We start from the raw sequence: 21236 nt of genomic DNA, 5'->3' as shown, positions 1-21236 counted from the left end.
CTGCCACCCCTCCTGAATGGGGGGTGTAGTTGTTTGTTTATCCCTGCCTTGTTTTGTTGGATGTCTTTAATGATTGCTAACCTGGCCTTAACCAAGCTGGGCCACCACGCGGCTGGCTGCCCCTCATCCCACAAGGAAAGGCCTCCATAGCCGTGTGGGGGACGCCGGCACATTTCCCTACCTTTTTTCCCCAATTAGTCAATAAATAGCAGGGTGGCCTGGAGTCATTGAAATGCTTCATTCCGCTGGACGCCCGGCTGCCGGTGCCTCCTGCCCTACAGATGGGCTCCTCCATCCTTCTGGACAAGACTCAATTATTCATGAACATAGAGAGCTGGAATTTGTCTTTGTCCTTGTTCAATTAAAGGCTAGCTGGGAGTAAGGGTTAAGCTGAAATGATCCTGTCCTCTCTATGTAGCAGCTTGGATGAATATTTCACCATGTTGGCCTGCCGCCGCATTAAAAGCAGGGTGTGTGTGTGTGTGTGTGTGTGTGTCGTTTTTTTTCTTTTAATTGACGTCCCGATGAATGGATGCAAGCTGTAGTGGAGACGGAGCCCAACATGGGTGGAAAACCATCAGTGAAATTTTCACGTTAGTGTGCCACAGTGTGTGGCTGATATACAGTCTGTTTTTGGATCCTCATGAATCCTTAACCCTACATACAACCCCTGGCTGTGTGCCTTGGAAACTAAACTTGTTTAATTAATATCTAACTGGATGGTGAAACCCCCCACCCCCCAAGGTGCTGGCCTGGCTTTTATTCAGCACTGATATGGTTTCTAAGAGGCCAGGGTTGGATCGCTGAGTTGACAGTTCCGCATCATTTTGTTTCACTTTTCTTAATGAAGTATAGAACTGCTCAGTGCTCTGCCATATATCCATGCAAATGGACTAAAACTGGAGTGCATCAGTGCAAAGGGCTTTCTGAAGTGCATGCGACCAAGTCCCTTGTACGGCCGACTCGACAGCCCGGCCACGTGCGGAATAGATGCCAAATAAATGCAGGCCATAGAACGGTAATCAGGCAGCCAATCCGGAACATGCGGATCAAAGGTTGGCTAATTGGCTACCTAGTGGGAATCGCGCGCCGGCGGCTGGGGAGGCGGATTAAGGCTCGTCTCGCAACAAGTCGCCTTTGAAACATCTCCAAGCGGGAGAAGGGTGTCCGTTGGAGACTTCCAGAAAGCACTGTGCCGACGGGGCTGGGAGAGATGAAAAGAACATGCACAGATAATTGTTTATCCCTTGGAGAACGGCTGATGTTCATCAGCGGGTGGCTAAGTTGGTTCTGCCTGGCTCTGGATGGGAATGTGCCACAGAGCCAGGAATGGTAACATTAGGACAAATCAATTAGCTCACCATTACCCAATCACAATAAAGGGCTCTGAACTGGGGAGGCCTAATTACAGCCCACGGGGAAGGTAATGGCATGACGGGAACGTGGTTTTCCTTCCTTTATTAGTTGTATTTATTTAATCCATTTCATTATTTTAATTGTGTGCAAGTGGATCTGAATGGTATAAATAAATCATACTTCCCCTTCCAGATGAGCCAGTCACTGCCTTTCAGTTATGAGTATCTGCGTTCTCTCTCTTTGTTGGATGCTATATAAATCATATATTTTAAATCATAATTAAAACTGATGGATAAAATTGTGTCTAGCATTTTTGCCGCATACCTCCAAGTTTGTGGGTTTAAATCCCGCCTTAGTTTTTGTACTGTTTGCATGTTCTGACTGTACTGTAAGGGTTTGTTCTGCCGACTGTGGATTCCTGCTGCAGTCCAGGGACACGCAGTCAGGTTAATCGGCTGCTCTGAATTGCCTGTATGTACGATTCGTGTTTGTGAGTGTGTGTGCAGTGGACTGCCATCCTGTCCAGGGTGTCCCCTTGCCTTGTGTCCTGAGCTGCAAGGGAAGGGTGGATGGATAGCAGATGAATATAGTTTTTGAATAATGCTAAATGCAGAAAAAATAAGGAGGAGGAGCACACAGTGTTTAGTAGCGGGGGCTTCTGACACTAATGACGCCGCACATTATTAAATGGTGGCCTGTGAAGTCACTGGAAGGCCATGTTGCGTAATAAGCGGAAGCCAGCAGATGCGAGGCACTGCACTCACAGAGGTCGCCCTGTCCAGCAAGTTGCTGTCGCTGATGAAGGATTCCCAGGCCTGTGCTTCATCCCTGCTCCATTGTTTCTTTTCCTGGCACTTTTTCCCTGACTGACGTTCTCCGAGAGGGCAGTTTTAGCCGCAAGCCAGAGCCTGTCTCTGTAACACACACCGGAACCACTCCAGATTTCCTTCTTCTTAGGAAAAGCACTTCAAAGGTGGGATTAAAACTGGGCAGAACAACAGCCCCAACCCTGGAGTTTTACCCCGGGCTCCGCCTTGCTGTCGGGGCTGTGCTGAGCCCATTCTCAGAGAGGATGTCGCTGGTGGCCTGACAGATGTGTCCGTGCCAAGCGTGTCTGTCAAAGGGGGCAGGTGGGGAGCTCGTTCAGGTGTGAATGGATACGTACTTGTGTGTTTGCTGTGTACGGTGAGGGCCCATTCTGTTTGGGTTAGGGAGCTCAGGTCGCTTTCCAAATGTTAACTGCCGGACACGGCGTGAATCCCGCTCAGAGCTCATCTGCGCATCTCTTCCTGCCTCATCTGATAATGTCGCTCTCCAGCACAGCTAAATACGCAGCCGGCGCCATTTTAAGTCCTTAAGCTTGAGCGCTACGTGGCTGATATTTTGCTGGCTGCGCCCTGCCCTCGTACGGTGCTGGGTCGGCGTTCAGGGGTCTGTGACGCGCCACGGCGGAATCTGGGAGAAGCTGAGCATGCTGGGTGTCAGATGTCCGCTTCTCCATTTCTCCAGGCGCCTATCCCATTTCCTCTCCTCTCCGCTCTTCTCTGAGGCTTTCATAACAAATGGACGGCAGTGGATCACCGCTCCTGCCAGCACCCCCCCCATCCCCCCCCGCCCCCTTTTAAAAAGAGTGATGGCAGCGGCACCACAGCCAAGTAAAATAAACACTGGCAAATGCAAAACAGGGGCTGCAGTGTGTAATGGAATTGTTGTATGAATTCAGGGATACTTGGCGATTCCAAGTGACAGTCTAGACATGCGTGTGCGTGTGTGTGCGTGTGTGTCTGTGTGTGTGTGCTGAGGGAGCTGGTTCCAGAGGTGACTCAGACCTCCACGATGTCTGTACCTTTAGAATTTGTACTCCTTTTCCAATAATTCTTTGTGTCCCAGAAGAGTAAACGAAACTCTTCACTGCGTACTTTGGTGTTTTTATCCTGTGCGCTCTGGACCAGAGCAGTTTCTTGTTGAGTTCTTTGCGTCTCCGTGTTAAACGTTGTCCCAGCAGTTTAAAAGATGGTAATAAGCATGGTTATGTGCGCTCCGGGAGGAGCGTATGAAAATGTACAGATGATGAAGGGCTTCGCTCTCCTTTTAATTTTATGTTTTGAACTATGAGCTTGTTTTTGTGCTTCATTGACTCTGGTATTTATGAGGTAGTTATAACGTTAAAGAAAGTTTAATACTCTTTTCTGAAGGTTTCGTCTGATCTGCTCGGGGTCTTCGTAAATCATGAACGTTGGATAGGTGCAGTCAGGAGAGTGGGCAGTTTATGCAGGCACGGTTTTATCTGCACTCACCCCCGCCCCCACCTCCGTCAGCCATTCGCAGGACGCACACAGATGAAACAGGATGTTTGCTGAACGCCCCCCCCCCCACACACACACACAATGCCCGTTGCATGACCTCATGACCCCACTCCGCTCACCAGCAGTCATGACATTTGCATTCCAGATACAGTGACAGAGGGGCAGTGAGGGCGTTGCCAGGGATGTGAGGGGTCTGTCCCCGCCCCTGCCTGCACCCCTGCCTAGCTGACAGCAGGAGCCTCTCTCATCCCAGCGGGCAGTTTTACTGAGGCCAGCTCACAGACCGGGGCAGGCCTCCACGCCTCCCCAAAGTCTCAGGCCTAATGAGGTGGAACCTTTCATCCACTTTGATTAGGAGCTACTGCTCACTGGAGGGTGACTAACAGAGAAAACCACAAGATAAGATTTCTCTCTTAATTTGCTTTTGGCACTGTTTTTAATTGCTGATATGTGTAATTGAGGCTGGTGTGCCTTAATGTGTTCACTGTTGTTGTGGGACTACAGTTTTCTTTTTTTAATGAAAGCAAACAAGTAGAAAAAGTTCAAGAGTGTGTGCCTAGCATCTTAAATTCCTTTTGTTTGTACTTGTGAAATGCATGTAAAATACTTACCTGGTGTGTTACCTTTGAAATGAGTCTGAGGGAGACCCCTAGTGGACATGCTGTGGAACAGCTTGTTTCCAGTCAGCCGAACAAGCCACATTTCAGGGGGTACCAAGGCTTTCTGGGAGGCAGCCATGCTGTTGGCGGTAGAGGGTGGGCGGAGCCCAGCATGTCCTGGTGCTGTCAGTCTGGCATGTAGGTCGGTTGGGTTCCTGAGGAACCCTGGTGGCTCTGCTGTTTCCACAAAGCGTTTCCTGAACCTGGGAGTGAGCAGATCCAGGTTCAAGTGAGACGCTGCCTTGTACAGTGTGAAAAGCGGGTGTTGGTGAAAAGGTCAGCTCAGGTTTATGAAAAGCTGCACAAATGCATTACTGAATAGTGGACTTTTAAATGTTACTTCCTAGCCATTGAAATAGTACGCCTTGATAGACCAATTTTAGATATACTTTTGGATTATATACCGTTTCTGGCACTAAATCAGCCACCCTTTTGCTGCATTTCCTTCAGGTACAGCGATGGAGCATAAACGCTCATTTTGCTGCGTTAATAAGCCCAGCTCATTAGTCACATTGAAACAGCATTGTTTGTATAACTGCTTTGAAGAATGTTTCTGTGGGGGCTGCTTGTGTATAATAACTCATTCGACAGCGTCATCTCGTTAACAACGGCCCCCTTTAACGCAAGACCCCCCCGTGCCCCCTCCCCGAGGGACACTCTGCAGAGCCATGCACGGCCAAAAGGCAGAGATTAACAGACCGAAACCCTGCCAGCGGATCCCGCATTTTCAGCGGCATGACGGATGGTGTTCCTGCAGACTCATTTTTGTTAGTGTATTCTGGTGACTTTGGTTCATTTGAAAAGGTTTTTTTTTTGTTTATTTGGTTGGATTTGGCAGTGGCGCAAATTTAGGAGGAACATGGACATTTCAGGAGAGCGACTGCTCGAGTAAGGCCGTGAGCTGATGTTTCTAATTGATGAAATGACGGTTTAATTATCTTCCGGCTTGCCAAAACAGCATGTAACCCCAGCTCTTTTATGGCAATGAAATGAGGAGTGGAGGGACTGGTGATGCATCATGGCCGAGATGGAGATTTAGGAGGTCCGTCCATGTACCGGCTTATTTGGGAAACGCGCAGGTCTATACACTCTATCGCGTGTCAGTGCCTCACGCTTACCTCACAACAGGTCACACTCTTTGCTTGCTGGTGTGTGCTGGGTGTCGCCTCTGAACTTAGTGACCTCTGTGTGACCTTTGACCTTGGCTGTTTTTCCAGTGCTGAGTATCCGTGGAGCACAGGAGGAGGAGCCTCCGGACGCCCAGCTGATGCGCCTGGACAATATGCTTCTGGCTGAGGGTGTGTCTGGGCCGGAGAAAGGGGGCGGGTCTGCGGCCGCCGCAGCCGCCGCTGCTGCCGCTGGGGGTGCTGGCTCGGACAACTCTGCCGAGCACTCGGACTACCGGGCCAAACTCTCCCAGATCCGGCAGATCTATCACACCGAGCTGGAGAAATACGAGCAGGTAAGAGCCTGCGTGGGTCCCATGGTGCCCCCTAGCTTATAGCCTTGTCACAGTCATGGTCCCCTGTCGGTCCTCTCATGGTCAGTCACAGTCCCAGCTCTTGGTCCTTTCAGTCAGTCAACTGATAACCAGATTTTCTCTGACACCGCCAGTGCTGGCAGTGAAACTTGCCAACGCTCATTAGCAGAATAATGTTACATCATTTTTTATTCTGAGTAAAACGAGAGATCGATCTGCTACCCGTATTTAATAAGAATAATGAAAAGGTCATATAAGTAAAATATAAATAAAATACTATTTCCCGTTTTGATTGCCATCGATCCCCCAATAACTAACAAATAACTAACAAAAATGACTTATTTATCCTCGGCTGTTTCGGTGTGGTGGCGTTTCCTTTGAAATTGTGTGAAGCTTAACCTATGAGCTTTTTGCAACGTCGATGCTTGTTTAGAATAACGGTCTCAGTTCCTGTTCTGCGGTGTGAAAGCGACGCACAAACGTAGCCAGGAATCAGTCGAGACAGCCCAGGAACTTGTAAGCAGTTCTGGAACTTCAGTGTAAAAATGCCTGTAGAAACTAATTTCAAGGTCCTAGTCCTTGTGCATGGCCGTGTTGCAGCTCCTGCTCTCCCTCGCTGTTCCAGCCCTCACCTTCAGGCCCCGTAGTGCCTGTGCTGTGGTCTGCTTCCGTCCCGTGAGGATGCGCGCGGCGGCTTCTCACCACTCTCCCGCTCCTGTCAGCCTCATCTTATCCCTTATTAATTTGTCTTATCTATTCCAGGGCTGTCAGATTATCAAGTTTCACCCTTTCATCGAAGCACAGCGCAGGTTCTCCTCGTGTTATTAAGGGGGAGAGATCAAAATCAGCACCTTGGGGGTGTGTCATTTGGAAGTGGCTTGGGAGATGATTATTGAGAATGCGTCGACTGTGAAGTGTTGTTATTTTCGAGAGGCATGTATATTTATTCAGGACTGCTCCGCCAGCGTTTTTCTGCCTGTCTGTCACGGAGCTTCCTGCGCTCCTACAAACAGGGGTGGGGGGGGTGGGGGTGCAAGTAAGCACCGTGTGGACAAAGTCAGGATTGCCACCACGGTGAACAAAAAAATGTCAATCACATGACAATCGTACCATCTCATGGCACTGATTTTATATAGTGCAGACTGTATCCCACGATGACTATAGAGAGGGACAGAGCCACTATATCAGGGGAGGCGCTGAGTCCAAATACAGGCGCTTCTTCTGGCACATTCCCCCTTACTTCTGCTTACCAGCAACGTGTCACTGGCAGCTATATGGAAACATCACTGGGTTATGCTGGCTGTCACTGTATATACGGGGTAAACAGCCGATCTCAGCCCTGACAAGGATGGGCGTCAGGTTCCAGCTGCTGCTGGAGTGACATGTCACATTGAAGCGGGCGGCCCAGAGGAACACAGAAAGTAGATGGATGTATTTGCATCAGAGAGATGGGGCCTTTTTCTGATGGTCGAATGCACCCGGGCGCAGCGCCTCACACACTGATAGCGCTGGAAACGCCTGTGCTGGCTCGGAATTGGGCTGAACCTGGCCCTGCCTGTTTTAGTTTCTCCCTCATAAACGGGAGCAGGACCAGGACCTTGACTGCAAGATGCTGACACAGTATATAAAACACAACAGTGACAGGGGCATCCCGGTTAAAATTATTAGTAGCTGCAATGCTGACAAATCCCACAGCATAGCATCCAAATGCAGACGGAGAAAGGCAGCACTGTACAGTAGGCGGCCAGCTGGGTAGCTGCATTTTGGTCCACTTTTACTACCTTAAAACTTTTAATTATTCTCCTCTTTGTGCTCCACACTGACTTCAAATTATATATCACTGGCTGTGTTTCTGTCAGCCTGTGACATTCCTGTTGTTAGATTAACATTCACTTGTTGCCAAGTCCTTTGTCGAGTTTGGGGTTAGCTGGGAGCGATGCTATACTGAGCTCAGACGTGACTTTAATAGGGCGGGGGGAGGGCCACAGTAAACAAGCAGAAGTGTGGCCCATTTTCACAGTGAAATGAGGCAGAAGGAACATTAGAAATGTTAAAATCTGATAATGAAATAAAAAACCGCAGAGCTTCAGACGGACTTTGAGTATCAGGGAATGTGGCTGTTATATGTTGTAGCTGTACAGGCCTGTTGGCACACGCAGGTAAATATCCTTGAAAATGTCCCGATGTTGGGGGCCCACCCAGAGGGTGTGTGTAACCCCCCCCAGTCCTCTTGTTACGGTTTGTGTAAGCCCAGTTCTCGCACCACAGAACCGCTTTTCCTTAGAGTATGAGGTTGTGCCAACTGCTTCACGCAGACACACACGCACGATCGTGCATGCACACACACAGCAAGAGGGAGATGACTAATTGTCACACGTTCCCACCTCGAACTTGCGAACAGAGCTCGAGCATCGGTGCGGTAGAAGTTGGCTCCAGAAAGCCTTGAGCGTGGACGGTGGTACCTGTCGGCGGTGGACAACCCCGGCCGTGCGGCCCATTTGCCTGCCGTGTTTGTTGCGTAGCGACAGCATCTCTCCAGGTTCCAGGCGGAACCTGTGTGTCAGGCGCATGTGTCCGGGGGCATGAAATGTGATTCACCAAGGACCAGTCTAAAGGAACTGCTTAGAGTGTGCGAATGAAAACAAGGTTTGTGACCACTGCATACCACGGCATACCACTGCATACCACTGCATACCATGACGATATCATCAGGGCTGTGCTATAAGTACGAATACGTAAGCAGAGCTTGGAGATGCTGCCTGGTGCTTTGCCGCAGTGTCCGGTGTATTGATTTGCTGAAAGCTGAGTGAGTCATCGTCACCACCCCCCCCCCCCCCCCCCGCCCTTTTTGCTCCACTGCAGGCGTGTAACGAATTCACCACCCACGTGATGAACCTGCTGCGGGAGCAGTCGCGCACGCGGCCCATCTCGCCCAAGGAGATCGAGCGCATGGTGAGCATCATCCACCGCAAGTTCAGCTCCATCCAGATGCAGCTGAAGCAGAGCACCTGCGAGGCCGTCATGATCCTGCGCTCACGCTTCCTGGACGCCAGGTCTGTCAGTCTGTCCAGTCTCTGCTCTGCCTGTCTGATCTTGTCCCCTCAAAAGCCCTGTGGAAACACCCCCCCTCCCCACCTGCCTCCTGTTAGATGCCTATTGACATGCAAACCATCCTAAAGCAGTGATACATAATGGATTTGCTAATTTAAGTGATTTTGTTTCATATTCATCCTGATCTCTTCATGTGTGTTTTTATTTAACCTTTACCCACCATCGTAGGAGGAAGAGACGGAACTTCAACAAGCAGGCGACAGAGATCCTTAATGAGTACTTCTACTCGCACCTCAGCAACCCCTACCCCAGCGAGGAGGCCAAAGAAGAGCTGGCCAAAAAATGCTCCATCACAGTGTCGCAGGTGCGCCATGTGGGCCCTCTCCGCTGCAGTGAATGGGAATCACCATTGTGCTACAAGTATACCCTCCCCAACACTAACGCCCCAGGGAAACAGCACACTGTTGGGAGCACGTGCCCTGATGATACCAAAATATACCAAATATTGCACATAGCTGTACAGCTTATCAAATAAGGGGAAATAATGAATACATTTTAAAGGAATTAAGGGCGTTTGGTATGGATAGGTTTGGGTTTTCTGAGCTTGTAGGCAGAACTCACAGTAATAGTGGTTTTCAGATGTTTTAAATCAATACTCTTATATTCCTTTCAGCAAATAAGCTTTACTAATTTTAAGAAGCATAATGGTAACTTCCAGATGTCGTTATCACAGCAGGAAATGGTTCATGCTGGAGGTACAGCCCTTAAAAATCAGGTTTACGTGATGGTGATTGCCCACCTGCACCAACTTCCTGTTGGGTTCTTCTCTCTGTGCTAAATCAAGAAGTCCATCAATAACCTCGGCTAATCTGGAACGTGAGCGATGGCAGCTTGTCCGTCTCTCTGTTGATGATCATGCCAGGTTCCAATCCATCATGAGACCTCCCCACATTGGTCTGATCGACAGGGACCTTGTGCTCAGTTTCACGCCATCAACTGTCACCTGCCTTGAATTCTAACCCAAACCCTGGCTCCGTCTGGCCCAGCCGTTGCCACCAGATTAGATTTGTATCGAGCCTGAGAATCCATTATGGTCCTAGAGCCTGTCCTCTCTCTCTCTATCATTTTATGTAGTGCATGTCAAGGTCACTTATGGCTGTTTTTTGTTTTTTAAAAACAACAAGAAGTAATCAGACCCTTATAAATATCTAGAAACATGTCTAAAAATGCTTAATTGGAATCCTGTGGTAAGGTTCGTTGACTAAGTGCATGCGCGCACACACAGACACACGCACATGCTTGACCTACGCAGGCGGCCCCCACTCAGCAGGTGGGTGAAAGGTTGGTCTCCTCCAGCTGTACCGGACGAGGCGTTGGGGTGCCCTTGAGTGCAGTCTCACTGACAGTGCTGCTGGAGCGTCTGGGCCATGTGGGGGCAGCAGGCGGCACAGGCTGCTTCCTGAACCCCCCACTGTGCCCACAGGGGAGATTGCCACAGAGTCACAGTTCCCAGCACTGACTGGGAAAAAGGCTAAAACTGACCCTGAAGAAAGTCTCTCTCGGTGTTGCCCCAAAAGTTCAGAGGTTTGATGATCATCATTCAGTATAATTGAATGGAGATTCAATCCCACCTCTACTGTAAAACCCTGTATCCAAGTTGCTGAAATGAGGAAACAGAACCCGTTCCCGGCTGAAGGAAATTGCGTAACGGAAATACTGGCTGTCTTCCACTCTGGCTAATAAGAGCTGTACTGGTTTCTCTCCTTCCTAACGAATGAACCCCCTTCCTTAGGTATCTAACTGGTTTGGAAACAAGAGAATTCGATACAAGAAAAACATTGGAAAATTCCAGGAAGAGGCTAACATGTATGCTGCCAAGACCGCCGTCAATGCAGCCAACGCGTCCGCCCACGGTAGCCAAGCCAACTCCCCATCCACTCCAAATTCGGCAGGTGAGCCATGGCGTCCAGCACATGCTATTTAATGTGTACACATTCCTGGGGATCCCTGAGCCCAAGAGCGGCAAATGAGTCTGTCAGACGTACTGCACACCGCAGATTTGTAAATGGACATCTTTGAAACCGACATTTTGTTCTGAGTGCCCTCATACAGCTGTTAGAAATAAATAGTTCACACCTGGTTTGATCAAGCAAAATAGGCCACTGTAGGCTAGCGTACAGTACCGCAGCTGTTTACGCTGTACGCAGTGCAGAATCGGGCGAGTAAAGCACCACTGCAGACTGACTACACCTTAAGACGACACCACTGCTGAAGAGGGCAAGCAGAGCCAAAAACTGGAGTCACAGCTGGAGACACCAAGTGTTATGATGTGCCAACATGATACGTGTCTTGTCCTAATAGAGGAGCTACAGACACAGCATTTCGGTGTAACATTAGCTAACCTGGGCCCCTTTTCAAGTGACGAGTCTCCTAGTCCTTTCCTCTAAGAACTGGCCTCCTCCTTTTCCTCACTAACTTGCCTCTCTACGGAGCCATCCTCCCGTCTTGCTGTTGTGTGATTTGCTTTCTGTCCTCCACAGCCGCATGTATGCCATCATCTTAGTAATGTCTGCCATGCCATTTTCCCCATCTGCCAGGGAAATTTGAGCACTTCCTGGACTTCTGTATGTCATTAAGTTGATAAGGCAGCTGGGTCTTTTGTCATGTGGTCATAAGCTGTATTTGATTATCGAACCCCTTGTTTGTTAAATTAAGTTTAGCTGTGGTCCTTTTTAACATCTGGGGGTTTCTGCCATTTAAAAAAAAGCCATGCGGGAGATTCTTTAGGTCTCCTCGCAATTCAATTAGGACTTCCTCCACTATTCATCGCCAGCCACAAAAATCGATTCTTTCCGAAGCTGTCAAGCCATCTGCGGCCTGATGGCGGTCTGCAGCGGCTCTGAAAATACAGCCCTGTCCACACCGCCTCGTCAGCTTGGTGTCATCATCGGCTAAATACGTGGGCTGCTAAATTGAGCGATTTTATACAGGGGAGTTTCAGATGCTGGTGGAAGCGTCGGCCATGCATTTTCAGTTCGGGAAAACACATTAAAACAGTATAGGGGGAGAACATTTTGATAAACAGTTGTACGTCTACTGCAGGTCCATCACATGACTTTGGCTATGAGTCATAGTTAGGCCCTACTGCCGTCATTACTGACATCGTGTCCTAGCTACCTCCACCTGCTCTCTGCAGTGACATCCCAGCGGGAAAGCTCTCTCCACACCTGCCCCCCCTTGGCTGTGCTCTTCTCTCCTTTTCTCTCTGGCCAGCTTGCACTAACCCCCCCCCCCCCCCGCCCAATGGGCTTGCATGGCGGCCCCCGGGCCACGCGACTGTTCCTCCTCCTCCTTCTCTGTGATTCAGGTGCTCACTCTCTCCTTCCAGGTTCTGCCGGCTCTTTTAACATGTCAAATTCCGGCGATTTGTTCATGAGCGTGCAGTCACTCAATGGGGACTCCTACCAAGGGGCCCAGGTTGGAGCCAACGTGCAGTCACAGGTATGGAGCTGCTCTCACAAGCAGGACCCACGCACGGTGTGGCCCACCCCTCCCCCGCCCTGAGGGCTTCTGGTACAAGGGCAAACATTTTACTCGAATGTTGGCAACGTTGGGACTGCTCATGTGTCCCCACCTTTGACCTCCACACCAGCTGCACCCTAAAAGTACAGCATTGATCTGGCTTTCCGGGTGGAGTTAGTTAGCTAGGGACAGATTATACAATGCTCTGCCAGTGTTATCAGCAAATGGCTCCATGTTGTGCAGAAAACTGTGAGTAGCAGCTTCGGGTGGAACACTTTGAATCTTCTTCCCTGTTCTGGTTTGGCTCCTGTTTTTTTGGGTCACCTATGTGTACTATTTGGGGGGGGGGGGGGAGAGAATATATCTGCAGTCCTTGGTCCCACTTTGAATGCCAGTGTGAAGTCCACATTCTCCATCACAGTGGATCTTCTTAATTAGCATTCTGGAATTTATATATATATATATATATATATATATATAAAGTATTTCTGTAAGTTCTGTTCTGAATTTCTTAGAGAATTTTCTGATTTTGTTACAGAAATGTATTGTAGAGCTCTGTGTTTCACGTGGGCATTTTGCTGTGTTTTGCCATTTTAAACAGCACTAGATGTTGTACTGGTCTTGGTTTTAAACATCATTATGGCTGTCTGAGCCAGCACTCTGTTACCCCATAGCTGTCTTTGAAGTCATTGTCACCTTTGGAATAAATGACCACAGACAGTTTTGGAAGCGGCTCAACGTGCGTCTGTTTCTGACTTGGATGTCACGCTCTCCTATCCGCTGCAGGCGTGTGACCTTGCCGACATGTTGCAGTGAGCTACTTTTCTGTGTTGTTCCTCAAAGAGAGGCACGTTGTTTCCCTCATAGCGACGTTTGTTTACGTTCCCCCTCAGTCTGATTTAACTGATGCTGTGGGGTGTTTCATGAATATGCAAACGACCGGCCTGTGGGTCAGCTTCGAGTTCCACTGGACTGATCCTTTGGCAGTTCAAGTGTCCTTGCATCTGTTTTTGAAGAACTAAATTTTAATGTCTCTCATGCATGCTAACGAGCTTTGTTGGGACCGTGCGATTACAGCAGAGCGGTCGTGCGTCATTTGACACGGTGGCTTTCCGTTGGCCGTCCGTAACGCTGAAGTAGGATGGCACTGGTGCCTGGATGTTTCTCTGCTGATCGCTGGGTGACCTTTCCAGCGTGTGTAGCAGCCTTCTGGTCTTTGTATGCTGCAGAGCGCCGCCTGACTGGCCTCTGTGTCTGTTGTCTTCTCTTTCAGGTGGATACCCTTCGCCATGTTATCAGTCAGACAGGCGGATACAGTGACGGACTTGCAGCGAGCCAGATGTACAGTCCACAGGGCATCAACGTAAGAAAAATAGCTTCTTTTTTTAAATACTCCCTTCCCCTACCAATTATTTCAAAGCCATAGGGCTCAGAATGCCACTTAGTAGGACGCGTCTTGGCTTCACGGTCACCTAGCTGATTGTCCATGTATCGGTCACGCCGCTGGCAGCGCACTGTCCACGAGAGGCGCGGTGCTGGGCAGGCTCCACGCAGGCAGCTGGCTCCTCAGCCTGTCAGGGCCCATCAGCGTCTGCGTTGGCACCTGCGGCCACTGGCGCCCCACCGTGAAGATCCATGAAACAGGTGACACCTAGGACAGCCACTAGTTCGGGATGTCACCGAGTACCGGGCCCGGGTTTTCCATTGGAGGGCCGAGCGCCTTCCGAACAGACTGTTCTGAATCGAGCTCTGGGCCCGCCTAAAAATAAATCTGCTAGCCAGTGAAAGGCAGCGGCGCTCCGTGTGTGGCTTTTTGGGGGATGCCGGCGGCTGAGGCTGCCATGGAAATTCGCAGCGACAGGCTGTGTCGTATGAAGGAAAATCGATAAGACAGTCACAAGAGAAGCCGAGTGTAGATTTGGGACAGCGATCCAAGCACATTGGTCAGATCACACATTCGCCATCGTAATGGCGCTGACAGCAAGCCGCAATGCGAGGACGTGTTCCCGGAGCCTGTCCTCTGCTGGCGTCCGCCTGGTAATGAAAAGAAACCCACCCAGTTGAAGCGTATGCAGCGGGACGCTTTCCGAGGCAGTGCCGTCCCTCAGAGGTCGTAGGAGAGAGGGCTTCCCAGAGCTGTGCGGCCGCAGACCACACCGAACCCTAACACGCGCCGAGCCCTTCTTTCGAAAAGCAGCTGCTATACAGTCACCTCCGCACATAAAAAAATAAAAAATGGTGCAACTCATTAAAAGCATTTATATAATTTAAAACATTACATTTCAATTACTATTAAACAAATTGATTTATGATTAAAATATTTTATTTATTTTAAAATAATTAATATGCTAACCATTGCTGATAATTACAAAATGGGTCCCCTTTAGAATTGTGAATATGAAATGTTCCTTTTGGAATTCGGCTTCTCCGATATGTTTTAATTAGCACTGGGGTGTTGGCAGCATGTGCTCACACGCCCCGCTGCAGCGGCCTGGGGTAGCCTGGGACTGGGGAGGCTCACCTAAGAGCGAAGACAGCCTTAAAATGGCCAGAGTGAACATGTCGTCCTTAGCTACGAGTCAAATTTTAAAATGCCAGTTTTTCATACGCTCACCTTTTAATCTTGTGATGCATTTTAAGAAAGTGTTCCTGGCAAAATGTTACTCACCAAGATTAAGCAGTGGTGGCTTAATGGTTAGGGACGCACACTTGTAGCTGAAAGATTGCAGGTTTGAATCCCCGACCAGCAAGGTACCACCTCTTGCTATGTCACATATGGGTTAAATGCAGGGGCCACATTTCAATACTGTCTTCTAATGTCTGTAACTGTAAATACACTACATTTCAAACTGGAGTTTGACACTATAATCAATCATATTCAAGCTAGTCAGTTGGTAATACTTGTTAATGTCCCATTCATGCCAATGCATGAATGCACAGCACAGGCACACACATAAGGAATTTGGTAACCTGGAGGAAACCCCACAATCACACTGGGAGAATATGTGAAGGCCACACATGGAGCCGAGGCATGACTTACATGCTACTATCTTTCTTACAATGTGGTAAATTTAACTTTAAAAAAAAATGTAAGAAAAAGCCCCAGGGTCATTTGGCCAACTGAAACACCCTGTTTGCAGTGTGTTGGCATCCGCCCAGGGTTGGTACCTGCATGCGCCATTTTCCTTGGGTTAGGCTCTGGGCCCCCCACGACCCCAGTGGGGAATAAGCGGTTACGATAATGAATGGATGGAAACACCAGTGGGAAGATGGTGGCGCAGGAGGTAGTGCTATCGTTCGGCAACTGGAGGGTTGCAGGTTCGAGCCTTGGTTCCTTCTGACCCCATCAAAGTGTCCTTGAGCAAGACGCTGAACCCCAAATTGCTCCCGGTGAGCAGGTTGGCACCTTGCATGGCAGCCTCCGCCACCGGTGTGTGAATGAGTGTGTGGATGGGTGAATGTGAGGCATGAAATGTAAAGCGCTTTGAGTGCTCGTAGGAGTAGAAAAGCGCTATATAAATGCAGTCCATTTACCATCTACCAATGAAAGGTGTTATTTTAAAAAGTACTTTTTGTATGGTTGCTGCCTGAAGTTTTTTGATAATGACATTTTCCATGGCCTGTTTTTAATTTAAATGAACCAAACGTATGGTGGAGCACTATTGCCAACCCTGGGACCAGGGTTGAAGTCTCCACCATGGTCACATGTGTTTGCATGTCCTCTCTGTGTGACCAAAAACATGCTGAGGTTAATTGGAGCTGCCATATTGTGTGTGTACGTGCGCGCACCCTGTGATGGGCTGGTGCCCCATCCTGGGCTGTTTCCTGCCTTGCAGCTGTGGGCTCCGGACTCTAGCATCCCTTAATAGGGCAAGTGGTTACAGAAAATGGATGGATGAATCAAATGCTAAAAAATATGGTTATAGCAATCAAGAAAATAAAATACAATTTAGTACAGAAAACCTACAATCAACTGAATGACCTGGGACAAAATGAGTGTTACCCATGCTTAAGCCATTCAAGCAGCTTGAACAACCATCAAAAGAAATCCTGAGATGTTTTCTTATACAAGATGATAAATTTAGGGGGGGTGGGCATTTTCAGATGCACCCCAGCGTCCCCGTTTGGGCTCTTTCCCTGTTTTCCCGCTTCTCCTATAACATTGATCATTCCCTTGAACGAACATGTATTTTTGACAGCGATTTTCTTTCGATAACTGGGGATGTGAATGAGCACCACTGTAATGGACAGACTGTGGTGTTACTGTCGTGTTTACGCGACATACTAGGGGGCTGGGGCTGGGGGGGGTCACAGACTGGCAGAGTGCCGTTCTTATAATTCCTCTCACCCTGTTGCTGGTAATGACCAAGCAAACACACAAAGCATTTATGTGGAGAACTGTTCATTCTCTGTCTAAGAACAATAATTATGGCCTCGAAATAGACGTAGTGTGTCACAAACGCTGAAGATTTCAAAAAGTTTTCCCCCCCTCTTTTTCCACTCTTTTTTTGATTACAGACTGCCTCCATCTTAAATAACAGGCTTCGAAATAAGAGCCTGCCACAGACCATTTTCAGCCCTTTCTGATGGCATGGAAATTGCTATTAATGTCTCAAATGCTCTTTAGCAGGCCTGTCGCAGGGATTTGAAATGGCTTCCATGTCTCCCATTATATATTCATTCCAATCTCCAATGTGATAATTTGCTATAATTGATTCTTCCATTGCCTGTCTTGATTTTTTTTCTCCCAGAGAGCACTGGATACATTCTCAATATTATAATTTGTGTTTATTGTCTCTCATGTAAATCACTTTCTGACAGCACCGCTAAATGCCTTTTTAATTCGGCCTCCTTCGCCTTGCACGTTCAGAGAGGTGCAGAGCACCTTGCCATCTTGTCGATTTTTAACGTCCCTCTTTGTTTCTGATCTCATGATGGGCAGTGTTTAATTATTTAGTCTGAAAATAGCGGCATGGTTCTTACCTCACACGCCACGCTGACGCGCTACTTCACTCCACAGGCAAACGGTGGCTGGCAGGACGCCACAACCCCCTCATCAGTGACTTCGCCCACAGAGGGCCCTGGGAGCGTCCACTCCGACACCTCCAACTGATCCATCCCTCTGCCACACAACCCCACCACAGCAACTACAGAGCCTGCCTTTTCCAGCAACACCATTCAGAACGGAGGTCAACTGCCTGTTAATACACAAAAAGCTTTTCTGTTTCCCCTTAGAAGGGAATCCTTAAAAAAATAATAATAATTAAAAAGGCAACTGACAGCACTGATATCTCTGGTCTCTGGGTAGATACACCTGGTACTCTGAAATATCTGGAAATTAAAATATGTTTTTCACCAAATCCAACATTTGTACAGTTTAATGTGAGATTCGGGTTAACTCCCTGTAATTATTAGTCATAAAATAACTACTTACAACTATTTAAAAAAAAAAAAGCCTTCGTAATTTGTAAAAGCAAACCCCTGTTTCTATTGCTTCACACTACCTCTCAGCGAAAAACAACATAAAAATGTACAAAAACCATAGACTTTCATTTCCCAAAACAAGTAGACGACCACCATTGTTCTTCCAGATGGTTAGACTCTAAAGGACATCCTGTATTTATCTAAGGCCACATTCTTCAGCCCCAGCTGTTCTCTCTGTCAAAGTCTTTACTTTGTTCATTCCGAAAAGAGCCAAACAAGGAAAGCGGAGTGTCAATTTGCCGTTAGGCTGGAGAGCAAACGGACTGGAAGTGATGATCCATTTTGCACGAGCTTACCACTGATGGTGTGACACAAAGACTCGCAGAAGTTCACAATGACAATGGAGGAACAGCTGACTAATGTAAAACTCCAAGGGAACGGGTTCTACGTCTCTCCCAGCCCTTAAATGTCATAAGAACTCATAGTAGCATACAGTGTAATTAGTATGTCTGGTAATGGTTTTTTCATTCGATTCATGACTCATGTTCGGCCGTCTTGTGTAGTTGGCTTAAGGTTAACATGCATATGTTTCGAGGAGGTTATAGCCCAGGGCCACTAAAACAATAGATGCCATCAAGTAGATGCTTCCCTGCAAACTCACTCTTTTTGTTTTTGTTAAGCGGATTCAGCCTCCAATTATTACTATTGAATGGGCTCCCAAAACCGGAAAGGCCACAGCTAGTCAAGTAATCCAGCAACGGGGCAGACCGCACCTATCCACTGCAGTTACACAACAAATATGTTGACACATACTCACACACTACACATAAGATGTATCATCGTAACCAAATGCTGCTGTTAACCAAAACACTTAGTGTAGTAAGTGCATAAGAGAATGAGTCAGACTCTGACCTGTATTAAAAAAAGAAAACATTTTTTTTGAAGTTCTACAGAAATATGATCATTTAAATACATAGTCTGTTTATTGTGTCATTGATTAAAATTAACCCTGTATACCCCCACCATACCGTTGGTGCTAAAAATGTATATAATAAATCAGATACATCCCCTAGATGATTAAAAATGGTTTTGTCCAAAAATTCAATTGAACAGCAATTAAAGTATATTTATATATGACAAGGGTCTCAGTAACTGAGTTTGTTTTTCAGTGCTTTAAATCACATCTTGCCAGAATCTACTTATAATATGGAAGTCATTAAGATAATATGATTTAGACATTTCTACAGTTAATTCCAGTTCTGCCCATTCAGGTAATACCAGGACTGTGCCATTAAACACGCCTCTTATCGGATTGTTTTTTTTTTTAAAGGAAGAGAAGGCACAGAAGCTGAAGTAGATTAGGTCAACCAGCATAAACACCATTGTATAACTGTGGCAAATGTAGTATGCAATAGACACTGGTGTTATTTCCATCAGACGCGCAAAGAAATCCAAAATGTGAAATTTGTCGTTTTAGTTCTGCTTCATTGCCCCCGTGATTATACTGCTTTTTGAGTTTACGGAGGTTTACACATGTTCCTATGTGGTGCCCTGTCTCTCCCATCGGCCCAAAAAAAGTCTGTCTGTCACCAGCCTAACTGGCAGCTTTGAGTTCCTGCAAACTCACTCTTCCTGTCATCTTAATGCTGACAAACATTTATGAATGTTCTGGTTATTTTCAGAACCAAAAAGCAGCCACAATTGTATTAGTATTTTTAGAAGACAAAGAGCATACATGCTTACAGCACAGAAATCCTGAATATGTGTAGGTGTATTTTTGTGAGTCCTTATGCGATGGACGACAATGCATCTCATCTGTAACATTCTGTTTTTGCTTTGTTATAGCACAGGAGTTTCCGTTTCCCTTGTATTCATATGTGAACTTGCGCAAGAAGCCCTATATAAATGTAGATGTGCACCTTTGTTTAGGGTTCGAAAGGGACAGTATCCATTTTCATACAAAATGCAGCTAAATATTTCACAGGAGTTTAGAGATCGGGGATGTGGAGAGACACATTAGGGACAAGATTCACTGGGGATTTTCTTTATATGTGAAGTGCGAACAAAATGTACCTATGATTACAGTGGATACTGTCTTGTTAAGGTAATGTGAACATTTTATTTCTGCAATTAATATCTAACAGCCAAATCCCCATCAGAAAAATAACCCACACAAAACAGTGAGAGAAAGGGCAGTGGCACCTGGCATCACAGGTGGCATGCTGAAATACAGCTATTGAGAGCTAAAATGGGCAGAGCGCTCAACTGTTGCTGATGACTGACAGCTCAAAAAATGTATATATTTTTATACGCCATTTAGATATGAATGCATCCTATAGGATTCAGTGAAATTATACACTCAGAGAAAAAGTCCTCCGCAAACACGTACCATTGAATCTTTTATCTCTAAATAGCTGTATTTACAATTAGAATGTTTTAATCGTTGGGTGAAGTCGCAGCATCGTTAGCCGCAGTCATTGTTTTGGAGTGGCAGGCTCCTTTTTCCATTTTCATCTCATGGGTTCCGAAGGATTGGTATTTGTGGAAGCCATTAGACCCCGCTTTGAGATTACGTTACTCAGTTGTCTACCCTCACCCCACCCAGCCCAGCCCAGCCCAGCCCCCGGGAGGAAGAAAGGGTAAATTCTATTTCAGCGACTCAGTCTGCTCAGAGACCCTGAGGCACGGCCCCTCGTTTTTAAATGTTCTTTTCACATTGCCTGTCCAGTACCACGGTATTATTAAAAGCCTCATGTAATGACGCTTTCAGGTTTTGCAAAAAAAAAAACAAAAACAAAAAAACAAACAAAAAAAAAAAACTAAATACAAAAAAACTCAAAACAAAAAAACCTATAAAAAAAAAGCTGAGCAATTTGTAAAACATCAAATGTTTTCTTTGTTGCATGTCTTTCGTTCTTTAATAAAATACTGCAGTGTTTTTGAATGTTTCTTCCTTTTTGTTGTTTGTTTTTATTATAAGATTTCAGAGTGTGATCACTGGGCCTGCCTCCAGCCCAGTTCCGACCTCTAACCTCTGCATATGTAAAAAGGTATACGAACGGAAACACAGTGTCTTTTTAATTCCAACCTAAAACTTGTGTTCTGTGGAGAAGACAAAAAAAACTAACAAGGTGTAGGTTTTACGGTCTATTAATTTGTACTGGTAATGCATATTCCAAATAAATAGTTTCTTTTGTTCCACACTGGTGTGTTATCACTGAATTGAATTAATTTCTTGCATTTTTATGAGCAGTGCTTGATTGAAGCTGCACAACACATTACAGAAGTTGCTTTCGACACAGTGTGCCGCGCATATTAATTCTCCAGTTAGCACTGGTTTAATGAACCCTAAACAAGCATGACACAAAACCACAGCCCTGTACTTTGGCTTGGAAAATTCTGGAAATTTGGGGGATGGGGGAGCAAATCATGCAATTG

At 47.0% G+C, this 21236-nt stretch overlaps 1 protein-coding gene across 4 annotated transcripts in view; it reads left to right on the top strand.

Moving 5' to 3' along the window:
- pbx1a (pre-B-cell leukemia homeobox 1a) overlaps positions 1-21001 on the top strand; it is a 59554-nt gene extending 38553 nt beyond the window's left edge. For 2 of the 4 annotated variants that reach the window (XM_048989395.1, XM_048989396.1), the window contains 7 exons: positions 5539-5783; positions 8664-8854; positions 9081-9216; positions 10645-10804; positions 12241-12353; positions 13648-13737; positions 17395-21001. In XM_048989395.1, coding sequence (XP_048845352.1) covers positions 5539-5783; positions 8664-8854; positions 9081-9216; positions 10645-10804; positions 12241-12353; positions 13648-13737; positions 17395-17487 — 1028 coding nt within the window. In that variant the 3' untranslated portion in view covers positions 17488-21001. The remainder of the gene's footprint in view (positions 1-5538; positions 5784-8663; positions 8855-9080; positions 9217-10644; positions 10805-12240; positions 12354-13647; positions 13738-17394) is intronic. The other 2 variants (XM_048989398.1, XM_048989399.1) reach the window with 1 other exon arrangement.
- The last annotated feature ends 235 nt before the right edge of the window (positions 21002-21236 follow it).

The sequence above is a fragment of the Brienomyrus brachyistius genome, chromosome 21, assembly GCF_023856365.1.
Source record: "Brienomyrus brachyistius isolate T26 chromosome 21, BBRACH_0.4, whole genome shotgun sequence".
Classification (NCBI taxonomy): domain Eukaryota; kingdom Metazoa; phylum Chordata; class Actinopteri; order Osteoglossiformes; family Mormyridae; genus Brienomyrus; species Brienomyrus brachyistius.
The sequence above is the reverse complement of the archived record's forward strand: the minus strand, read 5'-3'. Positions and strand labels throughout refer to the sequence as shown.